At 43.6% G+C, this 23,309-nt stretch overlaps 1 protein-coding gene across 2 annotated transcripts in view; it reads right to left on the bottom strand.

Moving 5' to 3' along the window:
- med13a (mediator complex subunit 13a) overlaps positions 1–23,309 on the bottom strand; it is a 66,867-nt gene that overhangs the window by 8,637 nt on the left and 34,921 nt on the right. For both annotated transcript variants that reach the window (XM_075486453.1, XM_075486454.1), the window contains 16 exons: positions 18,793–18,993; positions 18,474–18,668; positions 18,173–18,335; positions 16,535–16,645; positions 13,988–14,725; positions 12,096–12,312; positions 9,244–9,274; positions 8,736–8,854; positions 8,342–8,432; positions 6,831–7,042; positions 5,906–6,102; positions 2,721–3,637; positions 2,226–2,393; positions 1,696–1,919; positions 1,344–1,533; positions 183–567 (listed from right to left, as the gene is read on the bottom strand). In XM_075486453.1, coding sequence (XP_075342568.1) covers positions 183–567; positions 1,344–1,533; positions 1,696–1,919; positions 2,226–2,393; positions 2,721–3,637; positions 5,906–6,102; positions 6,831–7,042; positions 8,342–8,432; positions 8,736–8,854; positions 9,244–9,274; positions 12,096–12,312; positions 13,988–14,725; positions 16,535–16,645; positions 18,173–18,335; positions 18,474–18,668; positions 18,793–18,993 — 4,159 coding nt within the window. The remainder of the gene's footprint in view (positions 1–182; positions 568–1,343; positions 1,534–1,695; positions 1,920–2,225; positions 2,394–2,720; positions 3,638–5,905; positions 6,103–6,830; positions 7,043–8,341; positions 8,433–8,735; positions 8,855–9,243; positions 9,275–12,095; positions 12,313–13,987; positions 14,726–16,534; positions 16,646–18,172; positions 18,336–18,473; positions 18,669–18,792; positions 18,994–23,309) is intronic.

Raw genomic sequence — 23,309 nt, 5'->3', positions numbered from 1 at the left:
GAAAAAAATGTGCAAAACTATTCTGAATGTACGAAGTTCAGTTCTTGGCTTTGTTAACAGACTTTAAAAACTTCCAGACTACTGGAAAATGCTAAAATGAAAATTCTAACTTGTTCTTAAATGTTGACCAAATATTAGCCCTCCCCCCCTTTTGTGCATTGGATTTTTTTGTTCTGGAGTACCTCTCAGGAGGCTCTGTGGGCCCCTGGGGCTGGCTGCTGGAGCTGTCCCCTGAGGTGCCAGAATTCTGGGTACCGGCCTGCTGTCCCAGCTGTCCACTCTGGGAGCCCTGGCTGCTCATGCTTCCAAAGGGGGGGAAAGAGTTGGGCTTGGCAGACGGTATTGTGCTGCCAGGCTGTCCTGAAGATGTCCCAAGGCTGTTGGATGATGTAGAGTTGTTCCCAGACCCACCGCCACTGCTGCTGTTGTTGTTGGGAAGGGGGGGGCCCTGCTGGCTGCCGGTGCTGGTGGTGCTGGACTGTGTGGATGATAACTGGTTGGATAAGGGAGGAGGACTGGGTTGCGTGAGGAGGGAACTGTCTAATGGCTGCGATGCGAGGTATGGAGCTAAAGTGAAAAAAACAGATACACCAAGTGGAATTTTGTCAATAATATGAAACAAGCATGAAAAAGAAAAAAGAAAAAACAAACAAAAAAAAAAAAACTTAAAACAAGTCACCACTTTGATATTGCACTACTCTGCAAACCAGTCATGATGCAATTTACTCTTATCATACTGCATATGTATTGAAGGAAAGCATTGTTAATGTGTATTTCCTGAAAACGAACCTCATAATTCTACCCAAATATACATCTGGGATAAATTTAGTCATTAAACCCATTAATTCTTTGGCAAAATTTGTCTGAGGTCAGTTACCTTTGACTACCAAGTTCTAATCTGCTAATCCTTCAATTCAAATGAATGTTTTTGCCAAAATTGAAGAAATTCCCTCGAGGTGTACCTGGGATATAACATTCACAGAAATGGGAGAGATAATTAGAAAACATAATGCCTGCAGCTACTGCTGTCCCTGCTGCAGAGGCATAATAAAACCCCCCAAAAAACACTCGGTTCACTACATTTCGACATTCTCCTATGCTGATCTCACTTCTTTGGCATTTCAAAGCATTGCTCTTTTCAAGCAGTCAAGGTTCTCTAGCTTGCCTTTTTTTTTTTTAATAAGGCTTTATTATAGCAAATAAACCGAGAGGTGTTGAAAGTGGAAATTGAGTAAGAATGAGCTGACTGAAACATACGCCGAGCACCAGACAAACCACGGACCGTGTAGAATAATAAGTGTGGCCGGTAAAGAGCAACAAATGTGACTGTACATGACACATACCGAGGTTGTGGCGGCACACTTGTGCATAGAGCTTGAGCTTAGCGAAGGCGTCGTTGTTGCTGCTAGCAGCCTTGAGGAACCAGTCGCTGACTGGCTGATCCACAAGGTTCTTGGCTCCACTGCCACCAACAAGGACGATGCCATCAGGGTAGCCTCTCGAAATGGGCCGGTGCTGTCCCAGTCGACAAGACTGTGGAAAAACAGGCAAAGTGTTAAAGACAGTGCATGACTTGGAAAACAAGTGACAGAAACTTGTTTTTCTGTCAGCCATAAGTTTGAAGACATTAACTGCCAAGCCTGCGTTATATTTGATACGATTGACAATGAAAGATTTGCACTATGCTTTCTCTACCTCGTAGACAGCGGTGAGATCCCGGAAGAAGCTCTTGGCACCAGTGAGCAGGGCCTCGTTGTCAGGACAAACGACTAGGTAGCCAATGTCCCTTTGGGAGCCAAAAGGATCCAGCAGCAGTTTCTCCCAGTAGGGCAGACCAAATGGAGACAGCACCACAAAGTCATACTCATAACCCACAAGGAAGGTGGGTATGGGCAGAGGCTCTGGAGACTCATCTGTGCCTTTGGGAGTAATGGGAAACCAATTGTGGTAGAAATTGGAGAGAAACAGGGCAATAATAGTGAGAAAGTACAATTAAATATCTGACAGTCCATCCCACCAGATGTGACATCTGGACAACACCAGAGGGAGCACATTGCTACTAATCTGACAACATCTTTTCTACCCATAGAGACCAAATATCATGAACACAAACACCAAAGATGACATTAAAAAGCTTCACATCCTTTTAATTTTAGAAAGATTTTCCAGGAATCCTATTGTTGGCAGTCTAAACTAAAATCAACTCTGTATATGTAGAGCTTTACCATAAGATCCACGCCCGGCCATCTTGTGAAACTGCTGCCAGGTGAGGGGACCCTGAACACCCCACGACCGTATTGTCCTCTTCTTCTGGATTGCGTCCTGGAGTACAGGCTGGAGTGACATCAGCACCCGCAGCACATCCTGAGAGCACAGTGCACTCACGTCCACTGCTGAGGAGCAGAAGCGGAAAGGAGAAGCGCATCAAAACACGGTATGATTGCTGACATTGTTTCATGGATGCATATCTGAAGAGATTCCTGCTACCAACATGCTGTTATGCATCTTAACCACTGATAATATCTCAAAGCAAAACCACAGAGGGCAGAAAATTGGAATTTAAAAACATTCATTGAGTAAAATTCATTTTTGAAATCACTTCGCTAAATCGTTTCCATGCAAGTGAATTTTTAATGTGAGCTGAAAAAACAAAAAAAATACTACGTAGGCCTAAAAATGCTTTTCTGGATGCAGCCTACAGTTGCTTTCAGACTTCTCACCATTTTGTTTGGCCCAGTGGTGCAGGCAGGTGCTCTTCACCAGCGCTTCGTCCACCTTGCCGCCGGACATGTTGTCCATGAACTGCCTGCCATGCTCCAGGGCCATGTAGCAGTCGCTGTGGAAGTCTCTCTCCTCTACTCTTACACAAGGGGGTACAGGGGCCCCGCTTGGCCCCTGTGTCACGATATCATGCTCCAAGACTGAAATGGGTGAAAAAGGGTTGGTGCACTGATCCTGCATGAGCAGAATCAGCTCATCCGGGACACGGTCTCCTCTTCCCACCCCAGTTTTCTCCAACGAAGAGAGCCGCAGCTCCTCAAAGCGCTTTTCTGCCTCCCTGCTGACGTCCGAGCCGCGGCCAATGATGTCCAGCTCGTCCTCCAAGAAGAGGCCCGAGCCATTTCCAAAATGCCGGTTGACCACGGCGCTGAAGCCGCAGCTGCAGATTTCCTGGGCCTCGCCGACAGGGTCGCTCAGGTATACGCCCACATCAACTCCTTTGATGTTCATGTTACAGACGCAGATGCAGCAGCTGTCAAAGTTGCAGTCCTTAAAGAGGTTCATGACCGATTCCGAGAGGATGAGTGTGACGTAGAGGCTGTGGGCTTCGGGGATGGAGGGTACCGTGGCTGGCTCCACTGAGTTTAGCGGTCGGCAGGTGGATGGGGTGGATGCTGGCGAGTACAGATCAGAGTTCTCATACTTGAGCGAGCCCTGGACACTTGAGGGGCCACGGGGTGTGCGTGGGGTGCGAGGTGTACGTGGGGTGGGGGCTGAAAAACGCGGGGTGGCAGGTGAGGGCAGGATGCCAGCGCCACTGTTACTTGGTGGAGCACTGTTTGACATGAAGGGAGTGTGGGTTTGGGGGGTGTAGCTCTGATCCTGATCCATGGTGCTGCCCACACTGGGGATGTTACTGAGGGAAAACAGATCAAAAGAACAGGAATTAGAAACGAATGGAAGGTACTAAAGTATATCTGACAGTGGGAACACAGCAGCACTTCTCTGTGTGAGGAGGATTCCTGCGATTTGTGGCGGGTCAAAACTATTTCCAGATAAAAATCTCATCCCATGTACTGGACAAGTCCTTGTACTGTACGACACATCCAGTTTTGTACAAAGAACATGCCCAGCATAACACTTCCCAGGAACAGCAACATTCAGAGCACTGCTTTAGAGAGAGGGATGTCAAACTCAGGCCCGCGAGCCAAAACTGGCCTCTAGTGGAATTATATTTGGCCCGTGAGAAAATATTGGTTGAGCTGGCCCGCCGGTGGACAGTGCATGCACTGCTAATACTACAAATCCCAGAATGCTCTGCTGATGGTTTGGCACGTCAATCAGGACTGACAAGCGCCCTCTCCTCTGTTGACATTCATTAGCGTATCCATACGAAAAGGTTCATCTTATATCTGAAGAGAAGGAAAAACTTCTTCAAATTGTAGACCTTTCTTCAATAAATATCAAGGCTGGCCCGCTGTGTATTTGAGTTTGACACCCCCGCTTTAGATAAACCATTTTCCAACTGTCTAGGTGAATTTGTCAAGACGTTTCAAGTAATAAGGCAGTAGGGCAAAACGACATTTACTACGGAAGGAATTTGGAGTGGGCTTCGACTGCGCCCATGTTTACACATGAGAGAAGAAGAATGTAGAAGAGAGACGGAGACAAACGGGTTGCTAAAAGATGAAGCACAGGGGAAGACATTCAATAAACATTTCAACAAGCGTCTCTCTGAGGTAAGGGTTATTTTTGGGCTGGCAAGCAACCATGAGGAGGTAGGGAGAGAGAGAGAGTGTGTATGGGAGAGTAGGAGAGCCAGAAAGAGGGGGAGGGTGGGTGAGGACATCGTGTCCCTCGCTGTGTGAGGGGAAACAACTCCTGGCACAGGCCCATTAGAAGGAAGTCCCAGAACAAGCCTCTCTCAGCCACGGCACATTTGCCATGGGATTGAGATCCGAAGGCGGCACTGACACTACATTTTAGGGTCTTTGGGACACCGTGTAGACTTCTGTCCCATCCTGCACAGCCCACCATAGGTGCAACATACGTGTGTGCAATTCCCTTTCAGAGCCAACGTGACATTTCTACGTTTCTCCTTTTAGAGTCCAATACAAATCCGGAATGTTTTTACAGTATCCGATGTCATGATTTTTTAAAAATAACCCACTATAAAAAGAAAAAAACATTTGACGTTTCTATCCAGGTCAGAAAGCTTATACGGTCGTTTTAAAGGTAACTTAGGTCTTAGTGCATGAGGCACGTTTAGGAAACCATCAATGTACAGCCGAACAAATAGTATGTTCCCACATATTAGGTATCGAAACTGTTACTTTTTCCCCTCTACATTTCCTGTCATGCTTCAGTACGCTCAAATTTGAAATCATGCTCTAAAATTAATCTCAATCATAAAGCAGGAGTAAAAACCTGCAGTTGCAACCAGCTCGGGTAAGTATTTACGGAAGAATCAGTAACCAACTCCAGCTCGGGCTGATCGTGTTTGTTAAACGGTATAACTGACGTTTCACCTTTCAGTTCAAACATTTTCCGATCACGAGCGTATCACAAAGTAATGCTGCATTGTTTATTGAGCATTTTATAAAATACACTGATTTTAAACTCGATGAGGTTGCAATGAATGAAACGTGATGCGTTTTAATGTGAAAGAGTAGTATGCAGAACAGCAAACGCAGGGGGGCAATAAAGCCAGATTTTTTACATATGCTGATAAGAAACTGTAAGTAGCGGAGCTGTAGCTGTGTATTTAAGAGGAGCAGCCGCAGATATACTAAAGACACCAAGCTGCTACGAGCAGCAAGGTGGCATGGATCCGCTGTGGGGGACCTATCTCATCACTCCAGTGATAATCCTCATCTTCAACCAAGAGGGCATTTTACACTCTTTTCCCTGCTCCGCCTGAGGCAGCCATGCATGGGAAATTGAGCTGCCTGCTACGGTGGAGTCCAGAGAGAGAACAGTTGGTGTGTGGACAGAAACAGGACAGGCTCTCTACCTCCTGGCACACATAACAGACACGACCTGGCATGGACTTGGCATGTCCTCCGCAAGTCTAAATTTGAATACCTCTATTACCAGCTGCCCGATTCATCATGATAAATTAAAAGGAATATTTGAAAACTGACGTGCAATCATCCTGATTTAAATTGTATCAAAAGCAACATACCTGTCTTTGTTGAGGAAGCTCATTACAGGCACAGGGTTGAGCATCTCCCTGCCCATGGTCCAGCTTGATCGGTAGAGACAGTCCTCTGGTACTTTGATAGGTGGGAGACACTGGCTGGGCAACATCTTCAGAGGGGCAAACATGGAGCAGCCTACAAACGCCTGACACAACTCTGGCTTGTACACAAAAGAAAAGTCCTAGAGGATGGACACAAAATAAGACCCGAAATTATTCATGTCTTTATAGATCCTTGTAGAAAAAAAAAAAAAAATCAGTTCAGGAAATGAAACTAAGAGCCATGTAGAAGAGCAACCTCATGAATAAATAAACAAATATATAAATAATACACAACATTAATCTAGGCTTTACTTTGCAATCTAATGAGAGAACACATTATTTACAACTGACAAATAGCACATATAGGTTCTCACCTCGTAGCTATTTTTGCATGCGTGCACAAACTATTATTACTATATCACTTTAAGGCTGAAGAAAACTTAGGATTCTGATAGAGTTAGAAGCGAGAAGTGTCTCTTTTTCATTAGTTCTTAATAGATTTAGCTAAATGAGATGAGATAAGAGGAGGTAATTATTTTCCCTCAAGTGTAAGAGACAGTGAAACCAAGAATAAATATTTCGTTCCAAAAACCCAGAACGCATTTCTTTTAGAATTAAGAAGTCTTATTCATGGGCACTTGAGCTGAGCAGATGTTTGTTGTGATGAAGATATCTGGAGGGCAGTCTCTGACCCTTTGGCCACCCAGCTGCTTCAAAATGAGCTCATCAGTCACTTCTTTTCGTGACATCCATTGCTTCTGGCATTAAATCCACCCTTTGTATTTCAGTCGGACATCTTAACAGTAATGTCAGTCTTGTCGGTTGTGTTGAGATAAAGAACCAAAGTATTTACTGAATCCACACCCACCTTGATCTCAGTTGGTTTGGGACTGCAGAAGCTCTCCTCCACCTCAATCTTGAAGTGGCCTCCCAGAGTTGAGGTGCCATCCAGCATGGTCATGACTGTGTTGGGCTCCATGCTGCCGTACTCCTTGCTGCCCATGTTCATGGGGGAGTAGCCCATGATGTGCTGCTCCAGGGAGGGAGGCGTGGGAAACATCTGGTGCAAGTCTGCTGAACCTGGTTGAAGAGAAGACCGAGAGGCTATCAGTGTGCACAAGCTTCCAGCACTGTTTCTCTCATCATACAACACGTGTTGACATCAGGAGAAACTATATTTGTACTGCTCTTATGCTGAATGATAAAAACTCTGTGAATCATGTGGATGACTCAATGCATGATGTATCATTTTATGCTTTCAGAGGTACTCCACAAGTCGCGTACTGTTCTGCCTACATGACAGGACATGACAAGCTGCTGTTCTAATCAGCTACATGGAAATATGAAAAAAAAAATAATGATAATTACATGAAAGTCTAACGAGCATCTGAGCCAGGACTGATCAAACGTTTACATCGTTAATCACAGTTTTCTTGGCATTTTCCCAGAGGTTTCCCTTTTTCCTTCACGTGTTTATGAGTCTGTCTACAGAATCGTCGGCGCTGCTGGAGTTTTGCCGTCGCAAAGTTGAAAGGCAGATAAAAAAGCATGAGCTCCCTTTTATATACTGCTTTCATCTAAACAGAAAAAGCCTTCACTCGAATGACAAGGTTCCTGTTGAAGGGGCTAGATGCAAAGATGCCACAGCTGATGTCGAGCCGTTGCTGTCAAAAAATGTTGTAACTGCAAGATGTATTTAGGGGGATACACACTCTTTAAGGGAAAGGAAAGGGGTAAAGACAGTGAATTACCTTCGATATGAAATAAATTTGTTTTATGGTGAAAATATGCAAATATGTGTCCTTAAATTCCTTTATTAGCAATTATTGGAAACAAATCCAGACATTACTAATAAGGTTGGGGTTATTGTCCTGAGCTCGAACCAAACAAACTAAATAACATTTTCTGGTTCAGATGTGCTCAAATCAAACAAACTGTGTAACTTTAAGGAAAGATGGCCGATAGCACACGGAGCGTGCAGTGGAGCAGCACAGGAGACAAGTCCACAGTAGCCGATTGATGAGGAGCCAAACAATGATGAACTGTCAAGTCCATTACAAACATATTGTTCACCACTAGGTGGCAAAGCCAAGTGTGAGCATCAACTGTGCTTGAACAGTAGCAACTTTCATTTTAATGAGCAGATTAAGGAATATCATGCCAATTTGCTTAACTGAACCTGTGAGCAAGTGGAGCAATACATTTGAAACTAAAAGGAGATTCTGGCAAATCTGAAGAGTACCATTCTTAATTCTCAATAGGTTTATGGGCAGGATAGATCTGATTCTAGACCAACACTTGTAATAAATCCACCCTTGTGGGTGCATGGGATTACATAGCAGAAGTGACATCAGTAGAGACAGATGGACAGATACATACTAATGCAAGATACAGGGTCCAAAGTGGATGGCTTTGGTTCCTTGCTGCCGAATTTCTCGTCTGTTCCATTCACTGCTCGTCTGGAACCAGGCTGTAGAAAGAAAAATGAGACGTTTTAGCACCTGCCTGTTACTTTCATGTATCAGTTAGTAAAAAAAAAAAAGCTCTAAATTCACTCCCGTTCTATCTCTCACATCTGTTAGAGCTGCAAGTCGGGAACACAAACGACATCTTTTAAGATTAATAGCAGTTGAAAGTGAGTGTTGTCAGCTGATGGAGGGCAGAGAGGAGACACTGCTCAAGCACACAACCGCCAGATAAAACACGTGCACACCGTGCCAGACCACTCTCTAATGAGATACCCATTGCACTGCGAACCAAGGCCTCCACTCACCAGATCGTCCTCGTCAGAGTTGAAAAGGTTGTCCAGGTCGTTGATGGACACCACCAGGTCCGTCTCGTGGATCAGGCTGGTCGAGGCCATGCGATTGTGGGCAGCCGCACGTTGAGCATCTACACAAACACAAGAACAGATGACTATTTCTGAATTCAAACTCTCATAAGTATATTCTGGCTGCTTAAGAACTCAAATGAAGCAAATAATTTTGCTTTGAGCTATTTTTGTTTATTTTGACAACCCAGAATGGACTCAAGTAACATCGATTTCCAGCCAAACGGGAGCTCAATTTCCCTCCAAATTTAATTTTCAAAATCCTTGGAACAGGACAAATCTGTTACACGAGATTTAAATGAGAAATAAGGGAGAATGAAAGTAACTTAGTTAGGCAATTAAACTCTCAACTTCACTGACTTTCTGTGGTAAAATAAGGGTTATAACAATAGAGTATTCGTCTGAGTGACAGTCACAAATGTAACAGCTTGGAAATAAAAAGGCTTCTCACCATCTGATGGACCTGCTCCTCCATCATCACCCTGAAATGGAGAAAAGAAGATGGGCGGGTTAGAATAAAGAACTAATAAATACCCACATAACCATAAAGCTTAAAGAATTTATCACAACTTGAATATTTTCTTAATCATTACAGTCCAGCAATCCCCTGGCCGGACAAAGTCTGCTTCATTAAAGTGTTCAAATTTGAAGTTGGACACATTACAGAACAGAATTTGAATTTAGGGAGAAATAATAACAGTATCAAAACAGCTTCAAGAAATCAGCAATTTCCCAATTAATGTAACAGATAAATAAAAAAATAATAATACAGTTATTAGAGCAACAAGAGAGAAAATTGGACAACAGAAAAGAAGCTGAGTCTGTATGTCTCTGCTGTGGCAAATGGAAAATCTAGGAGATACAAGAATGAAATCATGATCTGAGGAATGGCGTCTTAACTCTCCTACCCAGACTTCAATATCTGGGAGGGCTGGCCTTCCATATAAGCGTGTGCTCTTATGATGGCTTGTGTGTACTTTGTGTACTTAGCAGATCTAGTTGGAGAACAGGACGTTCATTTCCTCGCCATTGATTTCATTACGTTCCAGGGCTACTCTCTGAGTAACGTAGGTTTAACCTGTCTCCCTTAAAGGCCCACTCCACGGCAGAGCACAACATCCACAGCAAGGTCACAATCTATAGGTAATAACACCTCCGCTCCTTATCGATAACTTAGCCTTGGGTAGGAAGAGTCTTTGCATATTGCAACAGCTTGTTTGACTCCAAGGATGTCTGTAGGAGAGCATCCCATCACACTTGCCTTCCTTCACTTATCTAAAGCCACTTCCATGCTTGTATCCTCTACTTAATTCAGCAGGCGTACCTATTCCATGCGGTGATCAGATCATGCGCCCATTACAGCACATGTCACATGACCAGCAGTGCAATCAATAGCTCTCCAGTTGAAAGATTGCTCGATGGCCTCTTGATGCTCATATATGATTCACACAAGACCTCAACAGTTTAGTGAGCCATGAGAAGCCGCTTTAGTATGCTGATGAGTGGTGAATGCAAGATGTTTGTCGAGCTCCAAAACAACACCAAACAAAAAGGATGAAATGGCTTATTTGATTATGGAGAGACTCGAGGTTTAGACAGAGCATTAGCAGGTAGGAGTTTGCTGGTTTTCTCAGGTAAAAGAGCTCCAACACTTCCAGAGATTGCTAGTTTAAGTAACAAAATCAGGCATGTGGGAGGTGTACACACACACCATATAAAGCAGGCTGACAGTAGAAGAGCTCCCTTGCACAAAATGCTCTTCAGGGAGCCTTCACTCCACTGAGAACTGCCTTCACCCTAACACCGCAGCACCAATAGGGGGAACGCAGCGGGCTTCACCAGACCGAGGAGAAGGGAAATATTTGAGTGTGCGTTCCATTGTTCAGTGAGCCATGTTTTGTGGCTCTGTCAAGCCTGCTGCAAACATGACAGCTAGGGGAGAAATATAAGAGAGTCCTTTTCTAATGTAGGGATTATGCCAGCTATGAGGTGGCTCTCCTCTGGTGCCAATAGCAACGGGGGCCATTAGCAGAGCAGAGTGCAGTTAGGGGGGGAAAGAGGGCAGATCTAACAGGAAAAACATAACTTAAAGAAAACTGGACATGCTAACTATTTAGTGTTCCTTTGGGCAAAAATAACAATAGTGATTCAGCAATGGTTTCCTGTTCAGTTAGATTTGGCCAGTGAAAGCGGATGCACGTAGAAAGTGGTCGCACTGTTATTTTTAGTGCAGCGTTGCTTAGGATGCCGATGGCCTATTTTCTACCTCGCTGGCTCCCAGATGTTCAAAATCAGCCCCCATGTCCCCTTTTGCCCCGAGAAAAGTGTGAGAAGGGCGTGGTTAGCCTCTCTGCTTCCTCTGACAACTCACAGCTCTAACAACTCTCAAAACTACGCTTCCATTTTTTCACTGCTGTTTTTGTCATCAATCTAAAGACTATGGTTGCAAGAAGCCCGTGCATAGCTGATTTCCAGACAGAGTGGAGTTTAAGAAGTCACAGTTAAGATCTGGCAGGTTGCCAGGTTGCACACAAAAATATTTGAAGAACCAGCGGCCTTAGAGGAGGCTGCAGACCTGTGTAAACCTCCAAAATAATAATCACAAGGTCTCCAGGTGATTTATCTAAAGCAGAAATTAGATTTTCTTTCCCGGTTTTTACATCGAAGCAATTTCTTGCAGGGTTTACCAACTTATTTAACGGCTTTAAAAATAAATAAATAAATAAAAATATGAATCATATGTGGTTCTGAAGTGAGACTAGTTGGGGTCCAATATCTGAGAGAGCTTCCCCATCGGCTTAAACTTTGGCATTGATTTGGTACAATCCTTTGAGTGCATTTTGAAAGTATGATGTCAACTACATTTTGACAAAAGTTGACAAAAATTAGAGTTATAACGAGAGAAAAAGAGACATCAAGATGAAAAACCCAGACGGCGTGAGGAATCTATTTGTGCATGTTCACTAAGGCTGCTTAGAGCAGACATGAGAGCTGGTGTAAAGCTTTTGTTGTGGGAGACGCAGTTTTATGTTTGAGTCACACAAAGGTTAGGTTTGTCAGCGCAGAAATGTGCTGCTGTTTGTTGTTATGGAAACAAGTGGTAAAAACTTTCAGAAATCCAACAGCCTCTTAAGTTGATAATTTAGTTGGCATATGGGACAAGGCAGAGCTGTTATGCCATGGTCATTCAGCCTCTGAACATATTTAGAAAAAAAACGTAGACATAATAAATCCATTACGGCATCCAACATATTAAGGCTCAGACTGGAAACATTCCTCCTTCCTCCACTTGGCTTGCCTTACCTTATGTTTCTTGCCTTGCTCCCGCTCTCCTCCTGCCTTATCTTTCTTGTTGGAGAATGTGAACTTAACGTCGCCTTCCTCGAAGGCATAGGGGTCCACCTCTGGCTCATGATCTCCATCCGTTACAGCAGCGGAAAGGTACTGGTTCCTCCTGGCTCGATACATTTGAACCAGTTCTTCAGACACCTTCAGTGGGCATTTTAATGTAGACATCACTCTAAAAAGAAAAATAGGAATTTCAGAATTCAATTAAAAATGTATTTATATAGCACATTATAACAACCTCAGCTGACTAAAGTGCTTCACAATAGCAACTGCATCACATATTAAGAGAGTGATCAATAAAATAGCAATAAGAATAACTTCATCAGATAAAAATAAAATTTGAGATAAAATTAGCAATAAAATAACAATAACAGTAACAGTAACAATAAAAGTAGCAAGCCAAGGTAAACTCCATTTCAGCTAAAAGAGATACGTTTTCAGTCTGGATTTGAACTGTTAAAATGTGAGGAGACCGCATAAAAAAGAAAGATCTACTAAACAAAGGCCGTAGGTATCATATTCATTTCTAATGTAAATGCCATGTAACCAAGTGTTTGTGACAGGGAAATTCATTAAAAGGATTGCTCTCTTTGGCCAATGGTAGCTCTCAACATATGTCAGCGTTGCTGCCATCTTTACATGCAGTAACATAAATGTCAGTGACTGCAAACAGTTCTGACAGCTGTTAAGATGCAGAACCAATACTTCATATTTGCTGTCAGACAATTATATTCCTGTTGGATCTCTTGAAAGCATGGTCACTCCAGTAATGCCTGTTCATACACTTACAGTTATCACCTATTAGAGTGGCATCACTCTTCAAATTCCCATATGTAGCTATGACTGTGGCCTACTTGTTCCTCATATGTAACAGACCAGTGAAGGATGGGAGGGAGAGAAATGGGGGGGGAATTAAAAAAATAAATAAATAAATAAATAAAATATAAATAAATAAATAAATAAATTAAAAAAAAATAAAATAAAAAAATAAAAATAAAAAAATCAGGCGCTTAGCAGGACTGCAGGGACTGACCCAACTTATGTGTCATCCCACCCTGCCACTGGCTCCAACATTTCTCTCTGCTTCTGCCTGCTCGACATGCTTGTCCAGCTATGATACAAGGTGATGGTGTGCAGTGACCTGAGCAAGAGATTAGTCGCCATTCAGAGCTGTGGCTGGAAGGATTACAGCTCACTAGAAAAGGCCATCCAAGTGGCTGGCCCCTCGGGATTGCCTAACCCCACAGATAATTCTCCCAACACACCCACCCTGCATCCTGCTCCTCTCCCTGCCTTCCTTCACTCTGGACAAACCCCCCACCTCATACTTTCCACTCAGGCTTCCTTGCCAGCAGCTTTTTCTTGGTGAAAGTGTCTCGTCAGGGCATGCCAAACTGATAGCAAGCAAAACTAGAATTCTATCGGCTTCAACTTTATCACAATAGCCAACGTTTATCTTTGTCTAAAACCCATCGTTATTCTTCCTCCATGTGAGCTCCAGAGAGTGTTTATGTGTAGGAATCAATGAGCAGTGCTGGCCCTGCAAATTGGTGACATGATGCAAAAAGGGCAACCAGAAAGAGATGGTGAACAAGCTGTGTGCAGGTAGGAACTTCAGTGAATATATTAAAGCTGTTGGAAGGGAGGGGATCAGAGAAAAAAAAGTGGCAGAAAGAAGGAAAAGGTGGGTTTCACCTCTTCTTGATGACTGAAAGCTCTGATGGCCACTCTGTAACAAAGGGAGCGGTCGTACCGCCCGGTTGCCCGACTGAAGCCTTAATTAGCACGTGTCTCAGAGAAAGATTAAAGATGGCATTGAATAGTGGTTATTGGTAGGTGACACTCACTCTGTGACCGACACTATATCCTGTGACGCTGAGGCCTCATCCCTCAGCTTGTCCCCGGGTAGCAGTGGCGTGGGCAGTTCGGGTTCTTTCCTGCGGGGTAGGTTGAATAACCTCCATGGTGCGTGGGAGCTGTCGTCCTCCAGGTTGACCGCTGCGCCCACATAAACAGTGGGCTCGGGAGGTTCAGAGTAGGCAGAGGTTCCAGGGTGAGGGTGGGGGTGATGGGTGTGGAAGTGCTGATTCAGACACTCTGGCCCTCCGTGCTCCTCGCTGCCACCCTTCCCCAGACAGGGCTCTGGGGGTGGCTGGTAAAAGTGTTGGCTGTTGGGGGTTGAAGGGTTCTTCATGCCCTCCCCTGAATCCTCTCCTCGCTCACAGGGGTGGGGGCTAAGTGGTGGAGGTTGGGGGGAGTTGGCCTGTTCTGAGGGCCCAGCACTGATCCCCCCACTGTGAAGCTGGGGGGCTTTTGGGATGGCAGTAACATCTGCCGAGCGAAATCTTCCTCCATCCTGACCCCTCATGGAAAGCCGTTGGCCTACTGTTGCTTCCGACTCTATTGACGTTTCGTCGCTGGTCAGGCTGCGATGATGGAAAGGTGTCTGAGGTCTTTTCTGCTGCTTTTCACCTTTCTCTGGCTTCTCTCCTCCAGTTTTGTGCTTGGTTGGAGGCTGGGAGGGCTGGCCTGCTGACTGAGGTTGGCCTGGGGTGCTGCCTGCTCGCTGCTTTATTGATTTATATCTGCAGGGGAGAAGACAAACAGAGAAAGAAAGTAGGATCAGACAGTGAGACACCAAGTAAAACATCAGCAAAGCACAATCAAACAAACCAGGAAGATGCCCAAGGAGGATTTCTTCATTTTCCAGACATACAGAGCGGTGCTGCAGCTCATGTCAAATCTGATGCTAAAACGCCACATCTGTTTCATTGGAAAAGCACTGATTAACTCAATTACTCTCTTCTGCAACAAAGGCAGACTTACTGATCAATTAGTACCACCACACTTCACATATGAAGAAAATTACTAAAACTGCAACGTCAAATCCACACTTATCATTTTCTTTACAAACAAAAAACATGCTACTTAAAAAAAAAAAAAAAGTGCTCTCAGAAGAAATCAATGATATTGATATCTCACCATCTACATTCTTTTTCCTTCTGGCTTTTATAATGATGGGTTTATAGTTGTTTTGCTATTTAATACCACAAACAAAGGCTTCATCGTGTTCACCAGGACCTGCCGCCAACTACTTGCCATGACCACCCAACTCATCCACAGCCAAACCAATCCTTCCTCTCTTTCTTTGTCTGACTTCCAACTTGTGCAAAGATCTCCTACATCCCTGCAGACGTGTGCCAAAAAGTCTTGGATCACTGTTGCATTAGCCTCTGTGATGGGTCACTGCTGAGCCTGCTGTTGCAGTTCGATTGTGGACGGGAAAGCTGCGCCACTTACTTGTGAGCCATCACAATTGGATATCAATGCAAGCATTAACACAGTGAAGGTTTCAGTTACACAAAAAAATTAAATATTACAGCCATTAAACTAGTAATGCATTATCACCCACGAATCTACAGCAATAACGGTAAACACAGGCTGTCCCAGACGCCTATTTCAGTCCCATGTGAAGTATGCATTCAATCAGATAGCGTTTGCTAAGTAAATCACAAACCTGACATTTTTTGACTCAATTAAATCGATCCACAATTGAGAGGGATTGCGCATGCAGGCTAACTGGTCAGTCGAGTAGAGCACTGGCTGGTGTTTACATGGATTTTCTGTGAATTTAACATCTGTCTGCAATAGCAGTTGGTGAGGAAATAGCTCAGCTGAGAGACTGAGGAATGGGGTTTCATTCCAAAGCTATGCCCCCAGAGACCGTCACTAAGGGAAACGAGACAGACGAGGGAATACGGGTGCTGCCGAAATTCTGACAAATGGGAAATGATAAAAGAGTGCAACTTTAAAAAGATAAAACCATCACAAAACCACTATCAGCACATTCAAAACCCCATGCTTGGATGCTCAAAACGTGTTGGTGCATGCAGTAACGCACACTGCACACTTTCCCTTAAGAGTCCAGGCTTCATAAAACAGTGGCATTTGAGGAGATTCACAAAAACTTATTAAAAAAAGGTTTAAAGCCCATGTGCCAACATTAGGAACATGCAGCAACAACACACACTCCTTCAACTACCACAGCAAACCTGAACAAGTCCATCAGAGGACCAACTTTTGATTCTCCCTTAAATCATTCCCATCAGTGTGAGAATAAAAATGTCAGAATTTCCTGAAACAAACAACCCAGCAGCGGTCTCGGCCCCCCACAGCTGTCACTTACACAAAATAGTGATAAATTCAAACCGATGACTAATATGCTTGTCAAAGTCTAGACTTGGATATAAACTGCAGATATTTTGCTGACTGAGGCCCCCTGTGTCGGTCTTCAAAGACCTGTCGACTCTGTGTACCCTGTTTGAAATGTCTTTGAGCTGACATGTATGAGAAATACCTGCACGTACAGTGCATCAACACAGAGAGCGACTTACCTGGAACAGCTGCAGTATGACCTCTGTGAAGACTCCACAAAATCCCAGGCTCCGACTTTCTCCGGCACCTCCTCCTCGCAGGTACCATTGGTTGCAGCTGAAAACTTCCTCCTGGGGGAGGAGAAAACTATTGTGAAGCTGAATTCCAGCTTTGAATCCAACCACTTCCTCAGCTCTTTCATAAAATGCATTTCATGTGAGACAGCCGCCCTGTTTTCGAGGACAAAAAAAAACTAAGTAGCATACAGAGAAAAGCAATAGGTGCAGCGAGGCACTCCAAAGCACGCCCCCCCGCCAGATGAGTTAGCTTGGTAATAATGGGTTCTGTGAATGTGGTAAGAATGGTTGGCTCTTACAAAGGTGGGTCGTTTTGACATGTCATTTTGAGGCTTCATTAAGACAAAAGATGTTGATCACTAAGAAGAGAAAAGTTCTGTAAATGTTAGAAATATACATAAAGCTGCATTAAGCTAAGACGAGAGTGAAAAACTGGCAGAAAACTGTTTAACCCGGAAATTCATAGGTCGGTGAAAGCTGTTTATTTTAAACACTCAATGCTAGGCGCCTTTAAGTCTGACGCTGTCCCATAATGGAGACCAAACATTGCAAATTGGAGTGAGGTGATTCTATTTATTGGCTTTACAATCTGTGTTTTGTTTAGGCTGCAATACCAGCACCAACCTGATGAAGAATTCAGGGTGAAACTTCATCCATTCTGTTTTAGTCGCATGGCTTTATTCCATGGCATTACCCACGTACGGCTCAATAAGTTTGCATATAGAGCAGCTCCTCAACTCAGAATCTACACTGCTCTTACAAGTTAAAGCCAGAATAGTTGAGATTTAGATTATACGTTGAACAGGTTGTCAATAAATCAAGCTTGTATTGCGGTCAAATGTGACTATTAAAATCCCAACATTCAATTAACATCGCCTGCACACGCTGCACACTGAGCTGCAAATTTAGATGACTCGATATGGATTCCCCATCATCATTAGCGAACATTAATGCAACATCATTCACAGTGAGCTTTGAGTTTGGTTAACATGGATTCAACACTCCTGCTGTGACAAAAATGTAAACGTTCCTTCGGTCTGATTTTGCTGTCTGGGATATAATTAGGATATTAATTAGCCAAAGTGTGTCACTTTCTACAGTTGATTTTAGTTGCAATCGTGATCTTGCCAGGTTAAGACAAAGCCTTTTTCAAGATACTGAAAACTCAGATTTTAGACTGAAGAGCATTTAAGTCACCAAATTAAGAAATGTAAAAAGAAAAAAATAACATGGCTTTTAAGTGCATATTTAAGGGAAGCGTCCAGTTCTACGTCTACTTTCTTTCAGGTAGCACTCGGCTTAAATCACACACTTGCACAAACTCACTTTTTCTGGCTACAAAAGACAATAAATCTTCCAACTGCTGACACTAGATGATTAAAATAAGTAATACAGAGATAACATGGTGGTTAATCATTTGCTGGAGGAAGGTCATAAGTGCCACTTATTGAAAGAATCTTAAAAGTCCATGTCTAAACATTATTCACACTCCATTGATTGAATTAATAAGACGACTTAATAGCACTTTTCATTTATATTGTGAAGCAATCAGGGCCACTTGTGAGACAGTGGCAGACTCACTTGTTCTGGGCTCTGTTGATATTGCACTCTTGCCAGACATGCTCCACCAACTGACTGGCGAGCCGGCGTGGAATCTTTCCTCCGTGGTGACTTGTTCTGTCTACGCTGAACACATCAGATGATGCGGGCATCTTAACCCACTTCTGGGCCGAGTGAGAGTCCACTGGAGAGATGAAAGGAAAAGTTAACAGACCATTTGACACACCAAAAACAGAGCAGTTCACCTGACTGTGTCCAGAGAAAGCCTCAACTTGAGACTTCACTGAAGTCCTCCAGTTGTACACTCCGTCTGTGCCACTACCTGTGTGCGCCTCTTCAGGTGATGTGGGAGGGGTGAGGGTCACCAAAGACATGGCAGGCTCTCGCTGGGAAGTAGGCACTTGGTGGCCACCCGAGTAGACGGCAGTGCAGTGGGAAGACCCCACAGGGGCCACAACGGGGACATCTGACTGGGGTACCAGCACCAGGCAGGCTGGGTAAACCATACGCACACCACCTACACATGCCAGAGACACACAAAAGATGAACTATCCAGGAATCAAACCAGCCAAATCAAACACAGGCAACTCCACACTGAAAAAGGGATCTTAAAAGCTTTTTATTAAAAAACAAGAACTGACCAACGAGGACCTCCACTGAGGCCAGAGATTCATCCTCCCAGTCCATGTCCTCCGCCTTGTCCTCGGACACTCTCTCCTTGGCACTGGGGCCGATGGGATAGAACTGGTTCCACTCCTCGATCAATTTCTGGGTGGGGGGGTCTGACATCTTGAATGACTGGCCCGTCAGCGTTCCGTTCAGGCCAAATGGACTTAGGATTACTGGACAGAGGAAAGAGTGAAGGGGAGAAGAAAGGAAGCATTAGTGCATTTGCTCTGCATCATCTTCTTCCATCTCTGCATTCATTTCCTTTCTCATTGCCCTTCTGTTCATCCTAACCTGGTTTCCTTCCATTTACTTTTTGCTCTTACTTTCTCCCACCCGTATCAGCAATTTTCTACACCGTTACACCTTAAAATTTTAAAATCATCCACATCTTTCTTATTCTCCTCTCAAATCAACCAGTTTTTTTCTTTCTCCATTTTTGCTCACCTTTTTCTCTTCGTTACCTTTCCTCTAATCATCGTCCCATCCGGGCCTAAATTCCTCAGATTGTCTTTCATTCCTTAAAACTTTTCCCTCCAACCCTTAAATTCACACCTCCTCCTTCCTGTACTCGGTCTTGTAGTAATCACATTCGTCTTATCTTGCCAAGCTTTCTTCTTACACATGCTTTCTTTCACTCACACTCTGCCATCTCCAGCCAAATCAGTAGCACTCCGACCTTTTTCAAACGCCAATTATAGGAAAGCGGCAGCCTCCCAGAGCCCATAAACAGCGGCTTATAAAAAGGGCCACTCCTTGGCAAACACACAATACCTCACAAATGCATCAGAGACACAGAGAGAGCCAATCACCATGCTTATTGAACAGCCCAGCATCCATCAGCCAACGCAGATAGCCCCATAAAACAATGCATAATGCATACATGTGAGCACAGCATTGAAACCAGCAACATGCATTCAAATAAACACTGTGTATATCACGCATAGGAATGTGGCGAGGGGTTATAATGGTTCGACTAGCTGAGTGTCTGGGTGGGTGTGTGAGTGAGCATTTGTTAATGTCCCTCTATGCTCTGCCTTTCCAGTATGTCATTACTAGACTGGATAGCTTCTGACCCCAGGTATTGATCCAGCCCCTGGACCAGATGCCCTCAAAGCGCTAAAACAAGCATGATGCGTTTAACTAAGAGGGGACAAGTTCACCGACAAAAGGCAAGAAGAGTCAAATGAATACATTTCAAAACATCCTACCACACCGTAGGCATGTCCCAGTGAACACATCAAGTGAGTCCGACTCTCAGAACCAACAAATGTGTTACACGTATCCTGACATATTAATATTCATTTAATGTTTAAAAATCATCTTGGATAAAAAAATAAATAAATACGTGGTATGTAAATACCAAGATTCTGTTGTCTTCACAGGAAACTAGGGACTTTTAGCTTGAGGAACAACCAAAAACTTCCCTTGACATCCACAAAAAAAAGAAGATGAGAGCTCTTCTTCGGGAATTACTCTCATGTCTGGGAAGACACCTGCCAGTCAGTGCTGTGAGTTTATCGTTTACAGTCAGTTCCATCTTTGCCAGCTCGGACACAATTGCACAGTTGTCTCCGTTCCCCTTAATGAGTACCAAGTCTTCATTGAAATGGTCAAAAATCACCTCAAGTGCGCATACAATTTTCCCAAATCTTTGTTGTTCCCATTCCCGTCTTCTTATGCGCAACCTTTAACTGCGCATCACAAACTGGAATGGAGACTCGGCTAAATTGTCCGTTTATTAAATAAAATATATCCATTTTTTTTTAACAGTATTGCAGACAAGATATTCAAAAGTGTTGAATAAAAGACTGCTCCCAAACTTTGTGATGGTGCTCCTAAAACCTTCGTTTTGGAGTACCACTGCTACTCGAGCCCTGCAGCTGGTGCGTAAGGAGCGCTGTGCTATTTAACTGCACCTGCTGTTACTACGGTAACCCTACTTGTTGCCAAATCGACCAGGAGGACCATCTCAAGGTATACAAGTTTAAACGAGAAGGTTTGTGTTTGGATTTTTCATCTGAAAGAAATTTTTAACATACAGAATCAACACCTGTGGGTATTTCAAGGACCATGCTGGCAGCTGGTGGTGAAAGATAAGTAACAGTAGTGGACTGAGAGCACTGTTGAGCTTTACCAGGCCGAGTCTGGAGTCTGAAGAAATGTTATTTACTCTTCGTTATTTAAACTATTATACAAATGGTAACTCGCTGTACACAACCAAACTTACACACCAGACTATCACAGCAGAGAGAAGAATAAAAGGTTACTTATGTTGCTGTTCACACTAACGTCCACCCATGTTGACCTTGATTGAATTCAACCTCAATGCCTTTTCCCTTCATTTCTGCATTTTCTTGCCGTGCAAAGACATTCACGACCTGGGGCTAGATATAGAGAAGATATCAAATTCAGCACAATTATGGAAATGGTTTAGCGTTTTCTCCATCACCACACCACCTTCTCCTCCTCCGCTTCCACCATCCCTTCTGCTCCTCTCTCTTTCTATGGCCGCGAGTCTGTCTCTGGCTCCCTCAAGACATGTCAAATGTACTCAGATCAGTGTAATGGGCTGAGAGTTCATTACATCCACTCTGCGCCCTTTTATGAGGTCACATCCTGGAGAGGTCTGCGTGCCGGAGCGCTCCGCCGAACAGTAAACCAAGCTTGGCAGAGGTGAACAGCGAGGGAGAAGGGAGGGGATGGATGAAAGGGGGTGGAAGTCAGCCCTTCCTCGACGCTATGCTTGGTTAGCCTGGAAGAGATACACTGCAGCAGAGAAAACACACACCTGCGCACTGATCGTGAAACACGTTCCAGAGACAAGTGTGCGTCATCTGGATACATCAGCGTTCGCAAACTGTAATGGATGCAGGTTCCTCAACGAGTGCTTGAGGGTGTTTCAGCAAAATGAGGATCACAGCATCATCCCAGCAGATCAATATCAAGATAGTCCTCAATAACGCAGTACTCAAACCATAAGTAGCTTATCTCACAACAGGCAAAAGGGAGGACTGTGTGTGTGTGTGTGTGTCGAAAGAACAACACTCAGTACTGAACTACAGTGCAGAGCAAAGGCATGAGCATCAATCAGAGAAATAAATATTTATAAGCTAGTGAAAATAGGATCACTTTAAAAGACAAACAAAGCCCATCGGCATCCCTATACGGATCTATATTCCAAGAAACAAGAATATTGCCATTTTGATTCAGTTCACTAGTCTTTACCTGAGGGGTATTATCACCTCTGTTCAGATGGGCTCGAGAGACTCTAAAGGGGTTGGCTGTACAGAAATCACTATGCTGAAGGGAGGAAGTGATCACTGTTATTATTCTGGACGGGGGGGTAACAGACAGATGATGGCTGAATCACTGGATCTATAAATGTCTCCTCTGAGTTTGAGTAATAACTTTTTCTGAATAAAAAAAAGGTACGTTCTGAAAATCAAGATTTCCAGACCACCTTTTTTTTTTTTTTTTCATGACTTTTTGTGTGTATCATTTTGAGTGTGGGGCACATTAAATCAAGGAAGAGAGCATCTATGTGGCTCAGTGCAGCAGTGGAGATATTTAGGGCTAATAGTCCTCTGAATTTCATTTCATTTTCTGGTTTTAGGTAGGTTTTTCATATCCTGCCAAACCAATGCTCTGCTGAAAAACACTACCAAAAATGTGCAACGAGAGTAACTAAATTTACAAAATAATACCGGTGCCGAGCACTCTGGGGACTTCTAGGCAGTCAGGCAGCCTAACAGAACAGTGTGTGGGGGATCATTTTGGGTTTAATCTCCATTAAAGAGCAGAGCATGTTAACGAGACTGAGTCCAAATGGAGACTTTTAGTGGAAATACAACTAATCCAAAAGGAAGACTCGCAGAAAATCAAGGAACGAACAACTTCCTGTAGTCTCCTTGCCAATATCTTCCAGAGTGATTTCTTTTTAGTGTGAATAGCAAGTCTTGTTTATTGTTTTCATATTCTAATATGCTCTACATCTACAGTGCAGCAAGCCACAATACACAAATAAAGGCCCAGTCAAGTAATAAATAAATAAATAAACAAATACATACATACATACATACCGCTCTATGCAGTGGAACCTACTTCAAAATGTCAAGACATCAAAGTAAGTGCAGCTTCAAACCTTTTCTCTGACATGAACATCAACAAATGACTGAGTGCCACTTGATATCAAATTATGGTGTTTGTAGAAGAATGTATATTACAGTAATTACATTAACATGTCTGAGTGGGAGGTGGAAGTGCAAGCAGCCAATAGTTTTGGAATAAAACACTTTAGGTTTGGCCCAAAGCAGCCAATGATGAAATATCATTAGAGCTGCAGATTTTTAGAATTACAATACAATATAATTTCCACTAACTATGTAGGCTTCTATTTCAAATGGCTGTAAGCCTGTTTCGAATGACAAATGATCATATGAGCATTATATTGGCAACAGCACAAAACACAGCATATGGGGACTGCTAATAT

The sequence above is a fragment of the Odontesthes bonariensis genome, chromosome 16 (assembly GCF_027942865.1).
Source record: "Odontesthes bonariensis isolate fOdoBon6 chromosome 16, fOdoBon6.hap1, whole genome shotgun sequence".
NCBI lineage: Eukaryota > Metazoa > Chordata > Actinopteri > Atheriniformes > Atherinopsidae > Odontesthes > Odontesthes bonariensis.
The sequence above is the reverse complement of the archived record's forward strand: the minus strand, read 5'-3'. Positions and strand labels throughout refer to the sequence as shown.